This window comes from Triplophysa rosa, linkage group LG20 (genome assembly GCF_024868665.1).
Source record: "Triplophysa rosa linkage group LG20, Trosa_1v2, whole genome shotgun sequence".
Lineage (NCBI taxonomy): Eukaryota > Metazoa > Chordata > Actinopteri > Cypriniformes > Nemacheilidae > Triplophysa > Triplophysa rosa.
The window spans coordinates 9,178,599-9,202,403 of NC_079909.1; the positions used below are offsets into that span (position 1 = coordinate 9,178,599).

The 23,805-nt window shown below is 37.4% G+C and overlaps 1 protein-coding gene across 2 annotated transcripts in view; it reads left to right on the forward strand.

Moving 5' to 3' along the window:
* si:ch211-51h4.2 (uncharacterized) overlaps positions 1 to 23,805 on the forward strand; it is a 104,651-nt gene that overhangs the window by 35,949 nt on the left and 44,897 nt on the right. For both annotated transcript variants that reach the window (XM_057362859.1, XM_057362860.1), the window contains one exon: positions 6,769 to 6,892. In XM_057362859.1, the coding sequence (XP_057218842.1) occupies positions 6,769 to 6,892 (124 nt within the window). The remainder of the gene's footprint in view (positions 1 to 6,768; positions 6,893 to 23,805) is intronic.

Sequence of the window (23,805 nt, forward strand, 5' to 3'; positions counted from 1 at the left end):
ACAGATCATTTAATTTAAAATATGATATGACCCCTTTTAGAAATAATGAGAGAAACATTCAAAACAGTGCTTGAAACTAAGCATACAGACCATGTAAATTCACTATACCGACATGATCCTTGTATCTAAACCCTTTTGGTATTTTTTCGCCCTTGAGGTTGATCCTCTTAACCTGACAGTTTTTCATTTTAATTAAAACACACCACTGCCCTTCAAAAACACCCACTCGAGACAACTTCAGCTGGAAAAAGGATTATCATTCAGTGCATTATGCAAAGGAAGGAAATCAATTTATCTTGTATATTTTTAAACACAGTGCTTTCAATACTCCAGACGTAAATTATGAATCACCGTATTAAAGTTAAATTACCTATTGGTGCTTTGAGAAAGAAGATTATCATCAGGTAAAAAAATGTCTTCACAGTGATGGTGCTTAAGGTGAATTTTCTAAAAGGAATCATGGGATGAGAGTTTATATTGACAACTGAAGTTAGTTGGGTGAGTTCATTAGATTATTTAATGAATGCTTGAGGGAAGAGTGAAAAATCTGTACTCACTGTCATGTTGTTGTATGACTTTATCATGAACACCCAGAGGAAGATTTTAAAGAATTATGCTGCCTTCCCGTGCTTTCGGAAATTTGATCATTTCCACTTCTGAAGTCATGATTATGAGCTTGTTGTGTTCAGGTGCTTTGTTGTCAGACAGAATCGAGGATGCCCGATTCATACTTGGACGTGTCTTGGGAAATGTTGGTAATAGTTTTCAACCATACAGTACATCCAACTGTATAATTTTAATGCAGCTTGCTGACTTTTCTGGAAGATTGGTGAAATACTCTACATTTTCGCTGTGTATAAAACAATACAATACATTTCAAGAAAAAACAATACAATATGCTTCAAATGATTGTTTATACTGTATATGTAAATATGTACTAATTTAACGACAAGACAAGGGAATGAAGCTGTTGTGGAAAATAATAAGGCATGCCTGCCACAGCAGAACTCCTTCTCCGCCATATTTAAGGTTTAAGTCCCGTCCATCTCAGGAATTTGGGTATCAAAATTATTTCCCAACTTCCCAGTGGTAACCATGACATCAGAGGGCATCCATGTGCAATTTTTACCTGAGAAACTCAGGTTTCTAATAATTCCAAGAGCATGTGGCCGCATTAGACTGGTGTGTTTTCCGTGCAACCACACTCAAAATGTGTCATGTTTTAGCATTTTCAGCTTAACCACCCTTTATCTACCATTTGTAGAAACGTTTTCTTGGTATTTTATTAAACAGCTTCGTGAGATCTCACCCTGGGATGCTTTTTAAACAGTATTGAAGTGGAAACGCTTGAATCAATAAACTATGAAGGTACGATGGAACCTGCGACCATGGAACCTGCCTAACGATGCTTTTAGGAAACACATCCCTGATTGTGATATGGATATTTTTGATCAGTTTCCAAAACCAGTCTAACACAATTTTTTATGAGTTCTCAAGTTTAATTATCATTTAATTGTGGTTGATATTTATAGAATACTAATATAACAATGTAGACGCTTTCATTGGACACATGCGCATGGCCCAAAGTTAACTTCCGGTCTGTGTTTGTTGATCGGTCTGGCTAGTGGCTAATAATTTAACTATTTATATTTTATTTAATGTATATAAATATTTATTTATTGTATAATAATTGTATTAAATAAACAATTTGTTGAATTTTATTGTATAGTAATTGTATTTTATAAACAATTTGTTGAATGGGTCGTGTAACTTTGTCGCATTATACAGTAGTTTAGCCACGTAACGTTTTTTTCTACTGGTAACCCAAAATAATACTGGCTTGACACTTTTAATTTGCTAGCTAATGTCAGTTACTTGTGATTTATCTTGCTTTTCATCAGAAATAATCTGCTGGGACTCTATTCTTTGCGAATGTGTACTGGAAATTGAGTCAGTTTTCCTGTAGCTCAGTGGTAAGAGCATGGCACTAGCAATGCCAAGGTCATGGGTACGATACCAGGGATTGCACATGGTCAGAAACAAATGTACAGTATTATGCATAAGTGTCTGCCAAATGCGTAAATGTAAGTTTGGGCCACAAAAGCGTGCATGCGCAGTAACGTTTGTTTATTTTGTTGCTTTGAAACCGTCTCCACAATATGACAAGCAGCTTTTGTAGGTTTTCAGAGATAAAGATTTATTTAGTATCTCATTGTGTAAGAAATCATTTTATACTGTTGTGATGTCAGAGTGGCACAGTGGGCATTCAAACAAACAGGAGGTAGGATGTTACAGACAAATGTGTGCTGTCAATACCTCCATCTGGTAGAGAAAACCTTCACTCCATCTCTCTCTTCCTAACCCACTTTTCCTGTTTTGCTGTCTGTTTCTCTCTAGCATACATTTACCCTATTCTTCGCAATAAGACCCACACCGTAATGTGAAACCATTCCCACTATCCTTGAGGGACGCATCAATGCCAAACCCACAAGTAAACATGTTGATCAGAGAATTTAGAGATGAAGTGTATTGATTCGTCATTCGATCCTTTTATTGTGATGTTCAGAGAGCCATGAGTTGCAAAGATGACTGACTGATGAAAATAAGTTTGGTCAGCTAGTTGAGAGAGTGGAGAGTTTTAGATTATCATTTAACATCAGAGGACAGTACCAAATGTCAGATGCATTATAAATGTATGTGCAGTTGTATACTATTTACTGTTGTATTGATAGGTTTTCCTGAAGTATATTCTTTTGTAGCTGTTGTTTAACAACCTGTGGAGTTAACTCAAGGCTAGCACTCATCAATACGGACGTTCTCTCTTATTGCTATTCTAGATTGGATTCAGGTCTCTAAAGACTTAAGGTGTTTACCTCAGACAAACAGAGATACATGAAGGAAATGTGAATCTGTGAAGCCAGTCCACCGAATCTGAAGGGAAGCATTGTTTATCCCATGCATTGTCTGTTTTAGCAGTATAAATAATATATAATATAAAGGATTCATGCAAATTATGCCCCTCCATCTTTTAGAAAAAATAAGACCTTTGTAATTTTACATTTCTGGTATGATTGCTATCATAATACGTCATTTTTTTTTAATTAAATCCCTGCATCCCCACATGTATTTCACAAAATAATATAAGCATATAAAATGATATAAGAATAGATGTTGATCAGCAACGAAAACCCAGAGGGTCTTGCGTATTGTACTATTTTTCCCTGCAGAATTTCTTTGTAATTGCACTTATGGCCACAAAGGTAATTTATTTTGCAACACCCCAGTAAATACTTAACCTGAAAATTAACCACTCAAGGCAGCCTGGACCATATCGGTGGTTGAATGCTTCATTAAGAGCCCATCATAGACAGAGGCCTTTCAGAAAACCCACCCAGGTAGCAGAGAGAGACAGTGAATGTAAAGTGAACCTGCGAGCAGCTGAGCACAAATCAATAGGTTATTTCAGCCCCGGTAGAGTGTTCGCAGTTCTCTTAATCCATTATAAAATCCCATATTTATCTGTTGGAAATGGTCGTCTTGCTGAATTGAGTTCATAAATAAGTTTGCTTTGTGACAGTAAAAAAATGACCTCGCTCCACAAACATAGTTGCAAGAAAAAATGTGTGGATTAGTAGGATAGCATTCACAGTGCGAGGTCTAAAAAACATGACCAAGCATAATAAAGCTAACATGAGTCTGGAATTGTTGACTTGCATGATGCTGGAAAGATTATAAAAGTATCTGTATAAGCTTTTGATGTTAGTTCACAGTAAGACAAATTGTCTATAAATGGAGAAAGGCTAGACTTGTTTAGGAAAAGACATCCTGCAAAGATGACTGCAGGGCCACATTGCAGAATGCTGAAAGATGTTAAGGAGAATCCTGGAGAGTCGGCTAAAGAATTTTTTCTAATGCATGCTGATGCGTCTGCGATATGCAGAACAGCGTTCAAGGGAAGACGCATCGGAGGAAACCACTTCTGTCCAAAACAAACCCTCAAAAATAAGCACCTGATGTTTTCCAATGCTACTGGCAAATTATTTTGTGGACAGATAAAACTACACATAAAACAATGCTACCAACATCAAAGCCTCATGCCAGATGTATGGTGGAGGAGCTGTTCGGTGTCTCAGGGCCTGTACAGCTTGCTGCTGTATCATCAACAGAAAAATGAATTCCCAAATATATTGGGACACTTCGCAGGAGAATGTAACACCATCTGTCTGCTAGGTGAAACTCAACAGAAGTTGTTTCATGCTACAGCACACTGAATCAAAGCACGGGAGTAAATTCATTTCTGTCAAAATAGACGGTCAATGACTCATTAAATCCAAAGGTTCACATACATACAGTCTGCGCTGTGAATGTTTAGAAAGTGTAATGAAAACAGAATAAATATAATTGTGTTTGTTGTTTGTAACATCTGCTCTTATGTGAATGTTTAAGATTGGAAACGTTTTGTGATTAATATTGTAGAAATCTGTGTAAATGTAAAAGTGCTACATGTAATATACAATTATAGGCAAAGATTATAGATATTAAAAAGATATAAATATTAACAAGCCAATACCACAAAGAGGGAGGGGACGCAACGCTCAATATGGCTGCTCTAGCACAGGAGGTCCCGCCCTACAGTAAAAACAGCCAATCGGCAATCAGTAAAGACTGACGATTCTCTGGGGCGGGGCTTCACACAGTCGCTAACTTATGTGCATGCGCAGCAGCTGAAGCGACCTTGAAAATCTGATTTTAGCACAAATTCAGGTGCAGTTTGTAACAGTTTTGCAGTAAAATATCCAAAAACCGCTAAGCTAATGTTATATATTTTGTTCAGCTGAGTACTTACAATATCTCTAATGTTTCTAACTACTTGTAAATCGTGAGAAAATCACCATTCTAAACAGTGACACGGGGCTGTGCAGTCGCCTGTCAATGGCGTCATATCCGCGTTCCCCTTTGTTACCGCCTTTCATGACGTAGAAACCGCATGACAACAGTGTCGTGGTCAAATGCGGAAGTAGTGTCTAGCGTCTAGCAAGCCACTAGCTTTTTTCGAGCAGTCACTTATTTATGGACCACAAATATTCGCAACATTTATAAAACTTTACCTCATCTGCTAACATGATTTCTCGTTCTCGTCTGATTGATGGCCATCAGCGGTGGAGTTGAAGACAACAGTTTTTACAAACTGCACCTTTAAGGGTGAGGTGCTTGATTTGGAAAGATGCTAATTTTAGCCTGCTAGCACTGAAATTATAATCCCACCCTCTATGCGATTCACCGTCCAAAGCCACGCCTCCTCCAAACACATTCATGTATAACGAATTACAAACTAAATCCATTAAATTGTTCTCGAAGCATGCACATACCTGTCCAAAAGAAAGAGAGCAACCATGGTATCGTCTTTCAGACGGACGGAAAGCCTGACGAAAGTCTCCATCATGTAAAAGCTGAACCGATGTTAATTCGAGTTTTTCCTCTTTCATGATCCAGACGTTTTTTCGTCACTGCTTTTTTAAAAACTGACTTTCGTTTTGTAGATTTACTTGTTGTCGGTTCCGCAGGAAAGTTTGATTGTTGCTGATTGTCCCATCTCCCTGCATTGACACAGCGGACGTGAGCGCACTGATGACGTATGATGTCTGCGTGAACAGGGTGCACAGTGGTATGCAAAATACGTTGGCTGAAAATGTACACATGACCAGTCACAGCGTTCGGCCAGAACGTTTTGATTGGGCGAATGTTTTTTGGTCCTACGCCTTTCTCAGACGATATATAATTATAAAAATATTATTTGACCACTATACTTCTTGATTGCTATCAGGATGTAAAGAGATTACCAACCAATATGACAAAAATATGTTTCTGGACAGAATCACCCATCCTGCCTTTAAGAAAAAAATTAATGTCAGGTTTAATTGCTGTTTGGAAATATGTTAATTAATTGTGGTTTTTGCCAGCGATTTTACAAATATCCCCATTCAAGTAGAATGCTGACTAAAATAGCTGCCCGGAGGCATTACAAACATGGCCGCCGAGTGGCATGACTTCTGTAAACGGACTTTGGTAAAGGTCAGAAATAAATAACTGGACAAAAGTAATAATATTTCTATGTACTGTATATGTCAGTGAAAAAGTCATCTTGTCGTACTGTAACTACATGTACAGTGGTGGAAATGCTTTTAGCGTGCTTTTTTCTTATTTATTGCAATTTCACTTCATTTCAATCTGGCGTGGACGACTTTGTGCACAACCACATAATCCTATTTATCTCTGAATCATTTTATGTGCTTTCAGTAGAAGAAATCGTAAGTTTCCGATTTTGGACCTCAATGCACATTGTGTTTGTTCCTGACCCTTGAGTTTTTTTGCTTTTGCATATGTAATTTGACAGTGTTAGTCTTCTCAGACTACTTTAGCTATAAAGCCAGGGAAAGCACTAAGGAGGCTTACTGTATGAGTGCTCAAATGGCATTTTTATCCGACAGAGACAGACACTTCAAAACAATTACCTGCCCCCCGTTGTTGTCTCTAGAGAGGAGAAATGAGCCTCTCTTCATTCAGGGTGTGATTTAGAGAGAATAAGTCTATGTTTTGCAGGGAAATTGTAAAGAATACTCTTTTTTGAATTGTATTGTGTTGTTGTCATGTCCTTTCGCCGTAGTCTGTAATTGCGAAAGGCTGTGTTTAGCATTATTTGGAGTTACTGAAGCTGTAATTTAAAACAATGGGATACTAGATGACTGTTTGTCTGCTCTTGCTTTGCAGTCATGTCTACGTGATCCCCGCCTTTACATGGACGCTCTCATTAGGTATTCTGCTGGCCCAAACGATCATTCAACCAATCACGTCACTGCTGACGCTCCTCAAAGGGATTCTACTGGTCATTACGGTAAGTTCAGTCGTTTTTTAAACAACAGGTTCTGTGTCCAAAATTTAACAACAAGGAATACATTTCTTGATATCTATATCACTTTCAATTAAAAAGAGCTGTGTGTCTTACAGAATTACAAAGTTTGTTGAATTGTGGGTCTCATGGGATAGAAATGCACTTGTATAGTGTTCAGTGCTGTACGCATTGCCATTCAGCAAACCCATTCATCGATGTGTTTCCAACTCGCAGTTGATGCATGCAGATCCAATTTGTTTTCAATACATTAATTCATCAACTCAAATTAGATTAAAGATCAGTTTGTCTGCAGTGACTGTCGACACGGGCTCTGGGAATGCTTTTCATAGGAAAGGCACATTATTTTAAAGACTTCAGAGACATTCACAAATTCACTTTGAAATGCAGAGATAAAGTGCAGTTTGAAAGGTGCCCTTGTTGCGTACAAACCGAAGGTCTAAATTCATTTGTCACTCTATATAAGCCTCAGAACAGGTGGAGGACTTTAAAATGGGAAATAACAGCAGTATTTAATCATAATTGAAAATAATTGTAAAAGATGACAGCTATTTTTATTAACAATATTTATACAGTATAATCATTTTAATTATATTATCTATACATTATTGATTATTTATACATTATGTTATCTCAGCGTTTCTCTAATGAATGAAGAGCTTGAATTTCATGGTTGTTTATCTACCAATAACATCGTCCAATCTGTTTAAATCTCAAAAGGGTTTTCTTGGCAATACCCCGATATTGTTTTCTTAAACTCATATTGTATGAAGATTCACAGCTCAAATCATCATTTTTTTCTATAGCAGTACCAATCACGAAACATTTATATTCACATATTTGACGCAAGTGTTTATTTTAATTTGTGTTATTTATATTGTTAATTATGTCTACAGAACGAGTGCCTTATTAATCTGTGAAGGATCTGTGAAGGACGGAAATTAATAAACTGGAAAATCTGGGAAGATGTGACACTGTAGACGTAATGAAGGATAATTATGAAATAATAATGGTTTGCGATGAGCTGTTTCTGAGGATGAGAGCGTGCGTGTACTGTATGTGTAGCGTCTTCCTACACTTCAGTAATAAGGTCAGAGGAGAGCGTTGCCTTGAATGAACGCCATGTGATCTATAACTGACACCTCATACTTCAACAGGTTACATGCAAAGATGAAGTGTCTTGGTTGAAGTCTCTTAGAAAAAATGTAGAGAAGAAACATGTGTTAATATGTTTCATTTTTAATGTTGGGTTGGTTAACTTGACATTTCTCGTTGCGATGTCATGAATGTTCTCCACCAGGGATATGTCGTCCTTTAGGTCAAGGAGCTCTGTGCTGTTTACTCCAGCCTCATGGGACGACAGAAAGTTCAGGACATTCCTTTTAGCTGATTTGCTAAAGGGAGGAAAAGTTTTTTCTTGAAAATTAGCAAAACTCAACGATGAAGTAGAGTTTTTATACTTCATGAGGAATGAATGCCTTAGGTTAAAATAGTTTTAGATTTGTTTAGCCAGAATTTTGAACTGCAACATGATCAATCAAACCCCATGATGTATTATCCCTGTTCGTAATGTCCGTGCTTATCTATAATTTTGGCGGTTATCATTTATGAGTTAGGGTTTTATTATGCGTGTACGGCCCCTCTCGCATGAATCACATCACCTAGATGAGGGAAGAGATGAAAAATAATGACTCATAATATTTATTAATGATTAATAATGATTAATAAAAAATTGTGAGGAGCAATAATCAGTCATATTCAACTTAAATTGTGTTTATTAATAATAAATTATAGTTATATAAAAATAATATAATATAATAATTAAAAATAATAATAATAATACCTAATATGTATTGATGACTTATCAAATAAGTATAAATAACAATTTAATAAATAAATAATAATCACTTCAATTCAGATTTAATTTAAATGATATTTAATGATACATGAAAACAACAATATTAATGATTAATAAAATAATACTAATTTATTAATGAAATAATATTCAATCAAATTGATCTTTGATTTTGTTTATTAGTAATACATCATGTTTGTTAATTAGAAAAAAATAATGATACCAAATATTTATTAATGATAAATAGTAAGTTAATAAATAATAATCATTCAAATAATCTTTAATTTTGTTTATTTTAACATGTTGTTTAGGAATGAATTTTGTAGAAATTGTTTATACCAGTTGTGGAAATTATTAGAATAGATTATTTCACTGACGTAACTTGAAACAAAGCGTCAAATAACCTTTTCTTGCTAAATTCTTTGAACAAATCTCAAACAAAAGATTTGATGCCATTAGCCAGGTAAGCTTTGGCAAATCCAGGGATTAACTCTTCATAAGGGCTCATTGTTTCAACCCCTTAGTTTCAACATGGCCAAAACTACCCATTTTTTATCATTCAGTCAGCGAGCGGACTGCTGGTGTGCCGTCTCATGCTGAGACCAAAGCAGTTTAGGTGAGAATGCCAGCGTCTGTCTCTCTCTGAGACTTCTGTGCCTTCATTAAGTCCAGGCGGTTCGTTGTTCTCTGACCTCTTACCTTTAATTCACCTCAAACCCTTCATTTCACTCGTTCAGCGTTGGCACAGCTGAAGTCTTTAAGTCAGGCCGGCGGGCTGCCGTTCCACTGCAATGCTTCGTATAATCACAGCAAGCCATTCATCAACTGACAGGACTGCCCCCCAGCCTCTGGTCACTAAGCCGGCTAACAGTAATTCTCAACCACGTCTCATCAGTGGTCAAATTCCAGGCCATCAATCAAACCCCATGATGTATTATCCCGGTTAGTAATGTCCGTGCTTATCTATAATTTGGGCGGTTATCATTTATGAGTTAGGGTTTTATGATGCGTGGACGGCCCCTCTCGCATCCCGCCGTGAATCACATCACCTAGACGCTGCGGAAGAGACGTCTGCAGCCCTGATGAGATATCATCTGTGACTGACTCTTCCTTTTAACAGCGGGCAACATATTTTCATGACAATCCAAATGTAACAGTGATCCATGAAATGCCCTCCACCAAATCTCCAGTTAAAGTGGGTGTAATTTAGCATCGTACCGTAAGTGGCAGATAATTGCTCTTTTTCTGCTCAGATGAGGCCAGGATGATCGTGTCTCTTGCGTGGAGGGGTCGGTTGTTTGCTAATTGTGGGGCGTTGCTGGAATGTGGCACCTCCCATTGATGCCGTTCTGTGTTTATAAGACCGATGGTGCAGACGGTGTTAAAAATGACATCATGGTGTAGCCGGTCTCGGATAATGTGATAATATCCACACGTTTCCATCCTGCGTATAGGTCAGCGACATTGTTAAATAGTTTTAGAAGCTATGTGCCAAGCTTTTGTAGGAATATGGTATACAAGTTAAAAAGCAGACTGGCAGTAATTATGAACAGGTGTAGTATGTGTGTGTGTTGAGAGACTGTCAGATGCTGGTTCACTAATTGCCACTAGCTGAGGATTTATTGTTAATGTTGGACCAACCTCCTTTAACTCCTGAGAGAGAATCATAAGGTGAAATATAGATTCATTAAGCATGCATATGGCACGCCTTTCAAATGGGCCCATGAAATATTTCATCTGGAAGACAATGTCTGGCTGCTGAACGAACAATTGTTGTTAAAATTATTCATAGCTCTTGATTTTAAAAATCACAATATTTTTAGCCTTTTTTAATGTGTGATATATTTATCTCAAAATATATGCATTTGCTCTTAAATGGCTAAAAGTGGACGAACCATCATTTCAGTCTAGCAGATTTAAACGTTAAATAAATAAAATAACTTAAAATAATTGTTAAGCAATCATGGCATGTTTTTCATAGTTTTGCACTATTCTTATTCATAATATCAGATTTGACTACACAGTTATTGTTACCAGCTGAACCCACAATAATGATATTGTCTCTTTTATTTTTTATTTTCATTAATGAATATTAGTCTTAAATTTAGCGTATTAATGATGAATAATATTTTTTTAAATAATGATACATAATGTTTTAATAATGATTAATTAAATGATAAATAATAATTGATTAAATAAATTATTCAATTCAATTCAATTTTATTTATACAGCGCTTTTCACAATGTGCATTGTTCCAAAGCAGCTTTACAGGAGCAAATAAGAAAAACACAGAAAGGTAAAACACAGCACAGTGCATGGTGTTTATAGACCAAGCAAGATCATTATAATAAATAATATCTAATAAATAAATAAATGCAGTCTCCCGGTGAGCAAGCCAACACTGCACTGCTCTGCTGTGGCGAGGAACCCAAACTCCAATGATGAATAATGGAGAGAAAAAAACCTCGGGAGAAACCAGGCTCAGCCGGGAGGGCCAGATCTCCTCTGACGTGTCATAGCTGCAATCAGTGACCCCGACCAAAGCCACCGAGCAACGTCCACGAAGAACAGGGAGAGCCCACGAGCCGACCCAGGAAGCCCCACCCGCCGTAGAGATGCTGAAAAAATTATAATTATTCAAATTCTTTTTAAATTTTGTTTATTAATAAGTCATGTTTATTAATGATAAATAAGAATAATAACACATAAAATGTATTAAGGTTTAATAAAACGATGACAAATAATAAATAAATATAATCAGTCAAATTTATCTTTTATCTTTATTAATAATAAATAATATATATGAATGATCAAAATGATAATAGCTAATATTATTATTATTATTGATGAATAAAACCATGATAAATGATCATTTAATTAATAAACAATAATAATTTAAATTAATCTTTAATTCAGTGCTTTCTCTTTTTGAATCACACTCAAAATATGAATGTAGAGATGCTGAAAAAATTTGCAACCATTGTGCCTCTTAGGCTATAGATTCAATATATTGTACAGTTCTATACTGTACAATGAAAAGTATTGTATATGGTTGTTGAAGTGGGTTGTTGGCTGTTTATTTTTCGCTGCATCTCTTTGAGGAAGGTTTTCACTTGTCAGTTGGCTGTTAGGTGCTAAAATATGTATAAGCCTCGTTCACAGGAAAAGCTTGAAGAAAATGGTTGTCCTTTGGTTTGTAGGCCAGGCCTCTGTGGTGTTCTCACAAATGGTGTTTTGGACGCGTGTGCTGGCTGAAGGGATGTAGCTGTTGCCTCTAATCAGTGTGCTTCTGTTGTGGGGCCTCTGCCACAAGGGATTCTGGGAAGATGCAAAGGCATGGCAGATTTTGTGCAGGAGCTGTGTGTGGACGCTTTAGCTTTTTCAGGTCACTGATTCTTACTGTCAGCGCCTGTGTCAGGGGCATTATAAAACAAAGCTAAGAGCACATGGCATCGCAGGGCTGGATGACTGTGTCAGACTATTGCACCCCACCGGCTCACGATCCATTAATGCGACACCGTCTCTAATGACTGTTTGGCTAAGATGCTTTAAGGGCTGTCACACACACATGCTTAGACATGATACATTTTTCTACAGTGGCTCCTCATCTCTGCCTTACCCATCTCTTACAAATGTGCTTTTTTTTCCTCATGAAGGGCTGATGAATAAAACATGCTGTGTATATTTCGAAAATGTTTTACTGTAGTTGAATTTGAAATGACCTTGATGTGATTGTTGTGGCACGGCTAAGTAGTTAAAATAATGACGAGATGAGTTTTGTAGATGAAACTAAGAGAGACTAATAGGCCTGTGCCGTAAAATGACATATTTATTCGAACTTGGCAGCGTCAAGGAAACCACTCAGCCAATACTAATAGACCTCTTCTCTCCACTTAAATCAAACTACAGCTCATTCTGTCATTACCAACTCTGTTTTATTCTCACATTCTCAAGTTTTAAATTGTTTGTGATAACTTGGAATAAACAAATGTTATTACAAAGTCAAACAAAAAGGCTTTTTTTCGGTCGGTGTGTCCTGTGTCACAATGTTTCCAAAGGTTTTTTTTAGGTTTCTTTACCATTAGTGTAAGAGAGTCAGTTTAAGTGAAGCTGACATGGTAATACCGTAGTATTTGAAGTTCAGGTGTGGCCAAAAGTGATGTCCAACTTTGGGGAATTGTCACCGTCGCTCTAACCTTTGCTCAGATGTATTATTAAAGATTCATTAAAGAGTTTATATGAATGTTGCATGAGTGTAAACTGAAGCTGCAGTTTTAAGAAGAGTTTAAAGGGATAGTTCACCCAAAAATGAAAGTTCTTTCTTCATTTACTCTCTTTTTACCCTCTTGTGATTTCAAACCTGTATGACTTTCTTCCTTTTGCAGAACACAAAATAAGATTTTTTAGAGATTGTTGGTAACCGAACAACGGCGGTACCCATTTACTTGCATTGGTTTTGTGTCCATACAAGAGAAGTGAATAGGTACCGCCATTGTATCAAAATATCTTCTTTTGTGTTCTGCAGAAGAAAGTCAAGAGGGTAAAAATGACTTTTTTGGGTGAACTATCCCTTTAAGGGGGCTAGGCAGAGAATTACAAACAACATGACATGACTACAAAATATTACTACAAGAATGGATATTAATAACTAATCAAATTGTAGTTAATGTATGCTTTATTTTTGCTATTTTTTTGCTTTTTGTATATTATTTAATTTTTTTATAAAATGTAGTTTGCCATCACAAAAAACGTTTTGAGTTTTGTTTATTTTGAACCATACACCTCATTTTTTAATGGTTTATTCGAACCTGAATGGCTATTAAAAGCAAATATTGTACAAATATGACTCACAGTTATCACTTTTGGCCACTACTATACCTTGTTAATGTCATATTACATGAATAGGATTGTTATTTACCATGGAAATACCATCACTGTACTATTGTAGAAAGTTTCCCATCAGAATTTCTCATTGTACTGCAGTGTGCGACAGGTTTTTAATCGGTGACCTTAGAGTAGCCGAACAAGCCAACAGCATTACTGAAAGAGCTATTCTAAGCTGCCGAAAAGAGTTTCCATACATGTGTAGTTTAAGGCATTGTGAAGAAGGGTTAATCAGGTTTGTCTCATATCTGAGACTCTGGTTACTAATGGATCCTTCTACCTCAAAGTTCCCAACGATTTTTTGATTTCACAATATGTCAGGCAAAAGACAGGGAGAGAAAAAAATCAATTTTCTTCCTCCATGATGATTTATTTATTGTCTCTGCTGAAGAGCTTCACTACTCCATCACAAACACACTCCAGGAATCCATAAGGTTGTAACCTCATCATAACAATTCACTGCCGGGCTGGTAAATCATCTCTTCTAAATGTCGCAGCTAGCATGAGGCCTTTTTGGAATCGCTATCTAGTTAATCAGCACAATCTGCTTGCAGCGTGTCTTAGAATAAGATGGCGAAATGTCCTCTAATCATGTAATTCATAAAACCACAATCAAAAATGTCTCTCAAAGCGTGTAAATGTCAACCTGCCGGCTCACGGCCCCGGTTTTTAGGACACGACAATTAAGCTCGACTGTGACTTAAGAACGAAAGATCTTTACCATTAGACAACTGCTATTTTCTTCAACCAGCGTACTCTACATCTACCCAGATGTGCCCTACATGCTTCACACACAAATAACAATGCAAACACTAAGGTTGTGTTTTAAGAAGCGATAGATCCGTCCACTGCTCGTCTTTACGCGAGAGCTCTCTGAATGTACTCGAATGAAGTGAATTCTGGTCTCGTCGTCAAGACGATCTGAAATCGATCAATCTCATTATTTAGGCGCCTTTGAAGAATGGCGATGAGAAGAGTGTTGGCTCTGTTGGAAAACTTATCCCTGAGTAACCTATGCGCTTCACATAAATTATGTCTCTGCTTTTTAAGAATTTTGATAAGAATAAATTAATGATTAAGAATAAATAGTGCATTTAAAAATGCACTATCCATTTTTTTTCCTTTTAAGACATTTGAGCACAGTATAGCTGAATAGTTATGCCGGGCTTTTTAGATGGATCAGAGAGTGACTTTTAAGTTTTAAAGATATCTGTGATACTGTATGCTCTCTTAAAAATGAAAATTGTGTTGATCATGTTGTTTGGTCATTTTGATCTGATGTTATAATAAAATATCTGAGTAATGTAAGATTAAAGACATCATTATCTTGTCAAATTGAAGTACAATCTGAGATATTGTTTAGATTTCCTATGAAAGTTATGAACATTATGAATGTCACTATTTTGGTCTGTTTTTTAAGAGAAAACGTGATACGTTAGCAGGAGACCCAAACAAAAGTCTCAGTTTGATCTCATTTTAAAGGTCTAATATTTTTTGGAGGATCTATTGACAGAAATGCAATAGGCCTACATAACTTTGTCTTCAGAGGTGTATAAAGACCTTACATAATGATTATGAATGTTTTTAGTATCTTAGAATGAGTTATTTCTATCTACATACACCGTGGGTCCCCTTACATGGAATTCACCATGTTGTTTCTACAGTAGCCCTAAACGGACAAACTGCTCTACAGAGTGCATTGCATTGCTTGCAATTCACATCCCCACCACTAGATGCCTCTAAATTTCATACACTGTCCATTAGCTAATGTTAAAAGTTACAATGTTTGATTTTAAAATTGTATTAATAAATGCTGAAATTAACATGAACTTAAATTAATTAATGCAGTAGAGGTGTTGTTCATTTTTTATGAACTAATACAACAATAGATTATTGTGTTACCGATTTGTAAATTATTAAATAACATAAACATAAGAGAAAATACACTAGCACCAAAAATGCAGTATTACTTTTAACAGTCTAAAATAAAGCACTGAAATTAACACAAGAAACAAAGATAATGGTGCGTGTATTTGCATTCAGCTCTCATTGATTTGCGCTGGTTTTGGAGTTGGTACCTCAGTTTGCTGTAATACTGATCCTGCTGCGAGGGCTGAACAAACCAAACAGATCAATGTCAGGAGACCAGACGTTCCTCTGCGCTCTCCACTGTCTGGCTCTGCCCACATCACCCTGTACAGTACATCTACACCCCTAGTGTCTGACACACTGTTCAGCTCTGTTAATAAAACATCAAAGCCTCCAGTGGGCAGTAGCCGAATAGCTGTCCTTCAAATGGACAGCCAAAAAGTTCACTACACTTTTTATTGCTCATTTTATTGTGCGAACGGTCCACAAATGACCTCTTTGTCTGAGAGCTGCGCCTTTTAGCATTGCCACTCTCAGAAACTCAATATAACATCCACTCTCTTTTTTACTTACCTGAGGTTTGTGTCCCATTTCGTGAGATGGTCAAGAGAGTATTTATACCTCACCCTTTGAGAGCCAGAGATAAAATAGGCCATTTACACTGCATCACTGCCTCCGCGAGCAACCGGCATCATTTGTTCACCCTCTCTTATTCACTTTGGGAAACAAATTAAGCTTTTTTGCTTTTTAGCTAATTGTGTTTATTGTGACAATCAATTGTGACATTGGGGATCAGTCAAAGTGACCTGCAGTTAGCCGTGACTTCACACTGAAAAGTAAATTACAGTGAAGAAATTGATAAAATTTTAGCCGTTTACTGAAGCAGATATTTTTTCAACTGTACGTCATTTGTAGTTGCCAAGCAACACACAGTAGCAGCTTGCCACATTGAAAGAATAGTTTACCCAAAATAAAAATGTTGCCATTATTTATTCACCCTCATGGCATTTCTGACCTTGTTGTTTTTTTCTTTGAAATACAAACTGGGATGGTGAATCTCCAAACTTTTGTCTTTCTCATCCACATAATAATAGGGAATAGTTATTTATTCCAAGAGGACAGAAAGCACCATAACAGGTTTTATTAAAGTAGTCCATAAGACTTGTGTGCTATATTACACTTAAAGGGATAGTTCAACCCAAACATTTAATCATGTTCACCCTCTTGTCAATTCAAACCTGTATAACTTTCTTCCACAGAACACAAAAGAAGATATTTTAAAGAATGTTGGTAACTAGCACCCATTTACTTGCATTGGTTTTGTGTCCATACAATAGAAGTGAATGGGTACCGCCATTGTTCGATACCAACTTTCTTCAAAATATCTTCTTTTGTGTTCTGAAGAAGAAAGAACGTCTTGCAGGTTTGAAATGACAAGAGGGTGAGTGAATTATGACAGAATTTTCATCTTTGGGTGAACCATCCCTTTAAGCAAAGTCCTCACTCCCATTTTGACATACAAAAGGTGCAACACCCAAATTGAGGGTTATGTGACGTCGGCTCCCCAGCCTTGCGGCCAGCTCCTTCCACCTGTCCCCCTTCTCAACCTTCATCCTGATCCTCCGTGAACTAGATTCTTCGGTCCATCATCTGCTCCCATGTGTGCATTAGAAGATTGGAGTCGCTGGAGTGGCCTCCGTGCATTTAGAGAGGATTTGCTTTACTTAGAAAGAGCTAAAGATGTTTGGTTGGTGGATGTATGTTTGTTGTCCGACTGTGTCAGTTTGTGTGCTTTGTGTTTATCATCTCAGAGCGAAAGTGAACGTGCATGCCCTCATGTGTATTTATGGCTGCTATGTCAAATAGTGAAGAAAATTGCATTCTTTTCTTTCGCTAATACATAACCATCTTCCGCAAGAGGTTAATCCTGATGGGAAATAGCACCTTTGCCCCTTTCCTCTTCCTGCTCTCAGCTGTAGCCTCAATCACGAGAACAGAAATGGAGGTAGAGATGCTGAAGAGTTGGGTGGATGCCCTCAGATAAAGCCACTGGATTTGAGAGAACGTCTGTCTGATAATATGTGCTTTTATACCTCATTCCATAGTCCTCACTGGAGATCTTTGACAAGGTCAACTTGGAAGCAGGCTAATCACAGTCTTTACTCGATCTTTTACTTTCATGCAGGCCTTTAAAAGGAAACAGAAAGCATGTGAGCACAGTGATCCAGGTCACTCATCTCACTCACTCATCATGTACTTGCAGACAATTTCTAACCTTTCCTCAGGCTTCTTTTCTATAAAAACCATGTGTTGCAATTACATGAAAAACATCCAGTTCTGAGGACAGAGAATGCTTTCATACAGTGCATACGTCTAGGTCTATTCTTTTCTGAAAAAATAACGGTCACATTCTTCACTTGAAACCTTTACTAAGATAATTTAAGGACACTTTCTGTACTGTAGCATGTGGGGATCTTTAGAAATGAGGCAATGTCATTTCCGGCATTGGGTTTTTAGTGCCATGTAAGTTCATGTTGTAGTTCCATGGACTGTATACATACTTTTTTTATACTTACAGTATTACTTTATATAGTATGTATACTAATATAAATGTACTGGTAGAGTAGTTGTAAGTGTACCATTTCAGTTCTACTTGGGATTAAATTGGCCACATTTTACAGTTTATAAAAGTGTATTTGTAAGTATACATTAAGTGTAATAGTAGTAAACTTTGAGTACAACAAAAAAAATTAAGTAAACAATTAGGTTTACTGATAGTTTATTAATTCTTGTAGCACATTTTTAGTCTATAAAAGTACACTCTAAAGTAAACTGTCAGTAAACTTCTTGACACAAACTTAACATCATACTTATAGTTTACTATTTATATATTATTTCTACACTGACCAAAATTATAAACGCAACACTTTTGTTTTTGCCCACACTTTTCATGAGCTGAACTCAAAGATCTATATTGTTCACAAATCTGTCTAAATCTGTGTTAGTGAGCACTTCTCCTTTGCCGAGATAATCCATCCACCTCACAGGTGTGGCATATCAAGATGCTGATTAGACAGCATGATTATTGCACAGGTGTGCCTTAGGCTGGCCACAATAAAAGGCCACTCTAAAATGTGCAGTTTTGAGGGAGCGTGCAATTTTTGAGGGAGTGTGCAATTGGCATGCTGACTGCAGGAATGTCCACCAGAGCTGTTGCCCGTGAATTGAATGTTCATTTCTCTACCATAAGCCGTCTCCAAAGGCGTTTCAGAGAATTTGGCAGTACATCCAACTGGCTTCACAACCACAGACCACGTGTAACCATCGTCACCTCCAAGATCGTCTGAGACCAGCCACCCTGACAGCTGCTGCAACAATCGGTTCGCATAACCACAGAATTTCTGCACAAACTGTCAGAAACCGTCTCAGGGAAGCTCATCTGCATGCTCGTCGTCCTCATCGGGGTCTCGACCTGACTGCAGTTCATCGTCGTAACTGACTTGATGAACACATTCGATGGCGTCTGGCACTTTGGGGAGATGTTCTCTTCACGGATGAATCCCGGTTTTCACTGTACAGGGCAGATGGCAGACAGCGTGTATGGCGTCGTGTGGGTGAGCGGTTTGCTGATGTCAACGTTGTGGATCGAGTGGCCTATGGTGGCGCTGGGGTTATGGTATGGGCAGGCGTATGTTATGGACAACGAACACAGGTGCATTTTATTGATGGCATTTTGAATGCACAGAGATACTGTGACGAGATCCTGAGGCCCATTGTTGTGCCATTCATCCACGATCCTCACCTCATGTTGCAGCATGATAATGCACGGCCCCATGTTGGAAGGATCTGTACACAATTCCTGGAAGCTGAAAACATCCCAGTTCTTGCATGGCCAGAATACTCACCGGACATGTCACCCATTGAGCATGTTTGGGATGCTCTGGATCGGCATATACGACAGCGTGTTCCAATTCCTGCCAATATCCAGCAACTTCGTGCAGCCATTGAAAAGGAGTGGACCAACATTCCACAGGCCACAATCAACAACCTGATCAATGTCTATGCGAAGGAGATGTGTTACACTGTGTGAGGCAAATGGTGATCACACCAGATACTGACTGGTTTTCGGACCCCCCCAGACCCCCAATACAGTAAAACTGCACATTTTAGAGTGGCCTTTTATTGTGGCCAGCCTAAGGCACACCTGTGCAATAATCATGCTGTCTAATCAGCATCTTGATATGCCACACCTGTGAGGTGGATGGATTATCTCGGCAAAGGAGAAGTGCTCACTAACACAGATTTAGACAGATTTGTGAACAATATTTGAGAAATAGGCCTTTTGTGTACATAGAAAAAGTCTTAGATCTTTGAGTTCAGCTCATGAAAAATGGGGGCAAAAACAAAAGTGTTGCGTTTATAATTTTGGTCAGTGTATATAAACTTAAATTTCCAAGTATAGTTGGAGCGCTTTTCCACCATCATTCTGAACCGTTTTAAGGACGGTCTGGACCAATCACAGTTATTTACAATTTTCACTGTAAGAGCCTACCTCAGCACAGCACGATTACAAATCGCTCACGGCACATAATTTTTGGCATGGTTGTCTAACTGTGCAGAATCGTGCTGATATTATGCGTGTAGCGATGTCACTACTCGGGAATGGTCACTTGTCAGTTGCTAGACACCAGTTTCTCTCTTTAGCCAGAATAGCGCGTTATTGAAGAAGGAAATACAGTCAATTTAGCTGTTTAACAGCTGAAGCTGGAGCGTACATATAGAAACGAAAAAGGTTTTCAAGTCATAGCTCTGTCTCTTGCGTTACCAAGGCAGCGAGTGATGAATTTGTGTTCACATTCTAAAGAGTTCCGTTATCAGCTCTATTAAACCATATCCGTACCTGTTGGCCCAGATCGGCACAGCGTGGAACCCTTAAGCAACGAGAACACATTTGGTGGTGGAACACATCACGATGGTATAAAAGCTCTCGTGGATTACTTCATTATAAGTATGTCTCCAACCAAAGGCTGATTACAATTATAGACCAAAATAAACCTTTCTGTCTACCTATAGTACATTTCTGAGAAGCACATAAAAAGTAGGCTTTAATTTGCTTTCTTTTTTTAGTTTAGTATACTTGAAAGGGTATAAGGCAGTTAACGCTCTGTATTACCGAGTAACCAATACCATGTACAGTATACAATGTTTATATTGTCACACTATTATAACATTAGTCACCAGAATTATACAGACATGACTAAACGTTTTAGGCACAAAGGGGCTCTTTTCATTTAACCAAGATGAGTGTGTTTAAAGCTTGTTCCGGTTTAGACCTGATTGAGAGTGCTTATGTCTGAGTTGGTGAGTTATTTACTCTGTAATAATTAGTCTGTAATTAGTCTGTCTATTTCCACCATTCTATCCCATTCAAGCTGATTTTCAGAACAGTTCTAATGATAGTCATTCATTGGCACATCAACAGAATGATCAGCCAAACAGTCATCTCTCGTGTGACTTTCTGTCTGCATTTTGTCATCTCTCTCTGAAACTTTATCCGAAAGGTATCGCTGTTAGACTGATCTCATATTTTAAAATTTATCGTTTTAATTTTGCATTTTTGTCAAATATTATCTCTATCACTTTTCTATCCCTCCGTGCTTCAGTAACCTCAGGACACCAAATAAATCGATGTGTCTGTCCTAACAGACTTGTCACTCTCTCTGTACTAGAGAGAAATTGGGAGTAATTTCCGGGCTCTGCATGTGTGGGCAGTGAAATGTAGGCAGGTTTCTGAAGAGAATCTCATTGCTCTCTCACCAGCATGTATTGCCACAAAATTCCATTAACAATCTCACAGTTCTGATTCGGCCGCACACAGAGTCTGGACACACAGGTGGGCTGTCATCCTCTGACAGAAGAGCAGCCCCTCCGTTCTGCACTGCCATCCCTACGTAGGCGGGTGTGTGTCCCTGCAGTCCCACTATAGAGAGAATTGAGGTTAACACAACAGGAAGGTCCTGTGACTTTCTGGAACACAATAATAACATAGAAGCAAATTTTGGGTATCAATGGAAATCACTTCTTTCATATAGACAGTTTCATCGGAGGTATGCGCCTGGCCCGAAGTTAACTTCCGGTCTGTGTTTGGTTATAATATATCAATTTATTTTATATTAATATTAATTCATGTTTTATTGTATATTAATTGTATTAAATTAAATGAAAACTACTCAACAGTTATTGATTCTCTGCAGATGTCTATCAGAAGTTACAGTCGGGCCTCATCATGTTGTGCCGTTGAAACCGTCAATAAGGCTCTTGATGTATATTGTTTGTTTTTCTTAATTTATAAAGCACTACTAAAACCCCCGCTGGGGTGCCACAGTGCTTTACAATAAACACTACTAAAACTATGGGAAAAACAAAACAACTAAAATGTTTTCTTGCAAGTCTAAACAGTGTAAATCTAGACTTTAAACGACAGTAATGAATGTGATGTTAAACAGCGCAAAAATCAAATTATTTTTAGGTTATTTACTTATTATTATTTACATAATAGCTGTAAATTCACAAATGTTGCTGTAATGCAAAGGCATATAACATCACTGATGGGTTTTTAATCTTCAAACAATTCAAATTTTTCACAAAACCATGTATATATATATATATTAGGGCTGTCAACGTTAACGCGTTAACGCATGCGATTAATTTTTTCAAATTAACGCGTGAGAAAATATTTATCGCAATTAACGCAGCATCCGTTTGTTTTGACATCCTTTGTCTAGCGTTACATTATGTAATCACACTCTTATTCCTGTACAGGCTTTTAAACCACTTAAGCGCGATTTGAAACAGTTGCTTTGACGCGTTCAATGGAGATAGACAGCTTCTAAACTGTGGGACGCGGCAAAACGCAACGCGAGGTCCAGTCTGGTGTAAACAGTCACGGGCTAAAGGCTGCGTCCGTGAATCTCTGTCAGACAGCGTATCCGTGTTAAGTTCTCTTTCGTGCTTGAATGGATAAAACCACACAAGATTATGTCAGAAAGCCCGTTTTGTCTAGCATTTTCTTAAGCACAGACTTCAAGGTGTAAAATAAAATCTTAAATGAATGCAAAGAGTTGTGAAAATGGGAGTGCGGTGACGGTCAGATCTGCGAACTGAGACAGCTCTTAAAGGGGCCGCGTTCTTAAACGTGCTGCTGTGACTCCTGTCACTAATGTTAATCAAAGAACAAAATAAAAGAAGAAATCAATGTGATTTTGTAGCTTTAATGAGAATTCTTCTGCATTTAATTTATAATTTAGCATTAATAAAGACTGTAAAGTGTCCTTCAATTCCTGTATGTTTCCTACATGAGCTCTCCATTATACTGTTGAATGGCTATAATTCATGTTAAAATAATCAATTTAATAGAGACATCAGTTACAGTACTAATATCAAAATGCTAGCTTTCATAAAATGATGCTGTTAAAGAAATATGTTGTTTCTACATCAATTTGAAGATTAAATGTGAAATTATTAAAATGCAAAAGTATATTTTAAAATATAATAGTTATGTGCGATTAATCGTGATTAATCACAGAAAAAATGTGTGATTAATCCGATTAATTTTTTTAATCGATTGACAGCACTAATATATATATGTGTATATTTGTCTTTGTGACATATGTAAATAAATATAACTCACAACAACAACTACTGTATGTAGAAAACATCAAAAAGCGTATGCCCTAAAGAAGCAAAAATACATGCTTACATCAGCCGGCCCATTTGGCCATCCATATTGTTAAGACCTGACAAATACATTTAATTGTACTGGATTAAAAATTGCTCCGTGTTGAGCCTCAAATTATGCAGCTAATAATAAATGATCCCATGGATGCAGTTTGTTTATTGGGTAGTGCTTGTAAATATTATTTCAGCTGTGAGACAGCCATGCACCACAAATATCCAGGTCAAGGACTGTTGCCCATCTCTCTTTTTCTCTCTCTTTCTCTCTCTCTCTCTCTCTCTCTCTCTCTCTCTCATCACACATTTTTCATATGCACCCATCTCTTTCTCACTTTCACTGGTCATGACATTAAAAGCTATCAATTTGTGGTAAAACACTTTTTGGTTGTGGGCCCCCAAGGCATTTCCAGTAACCCTTGACAGGAGCTACCAAGATATTTGTCATTGCACTTTTTCTCTGCTTTTGTATATCCCTGCAAATGTCATATGAAATGAGAATCTATTGGTGGTCCAGATTACATCGGATGCTCTCTGTCGCACGTCTTACAGCCTGTC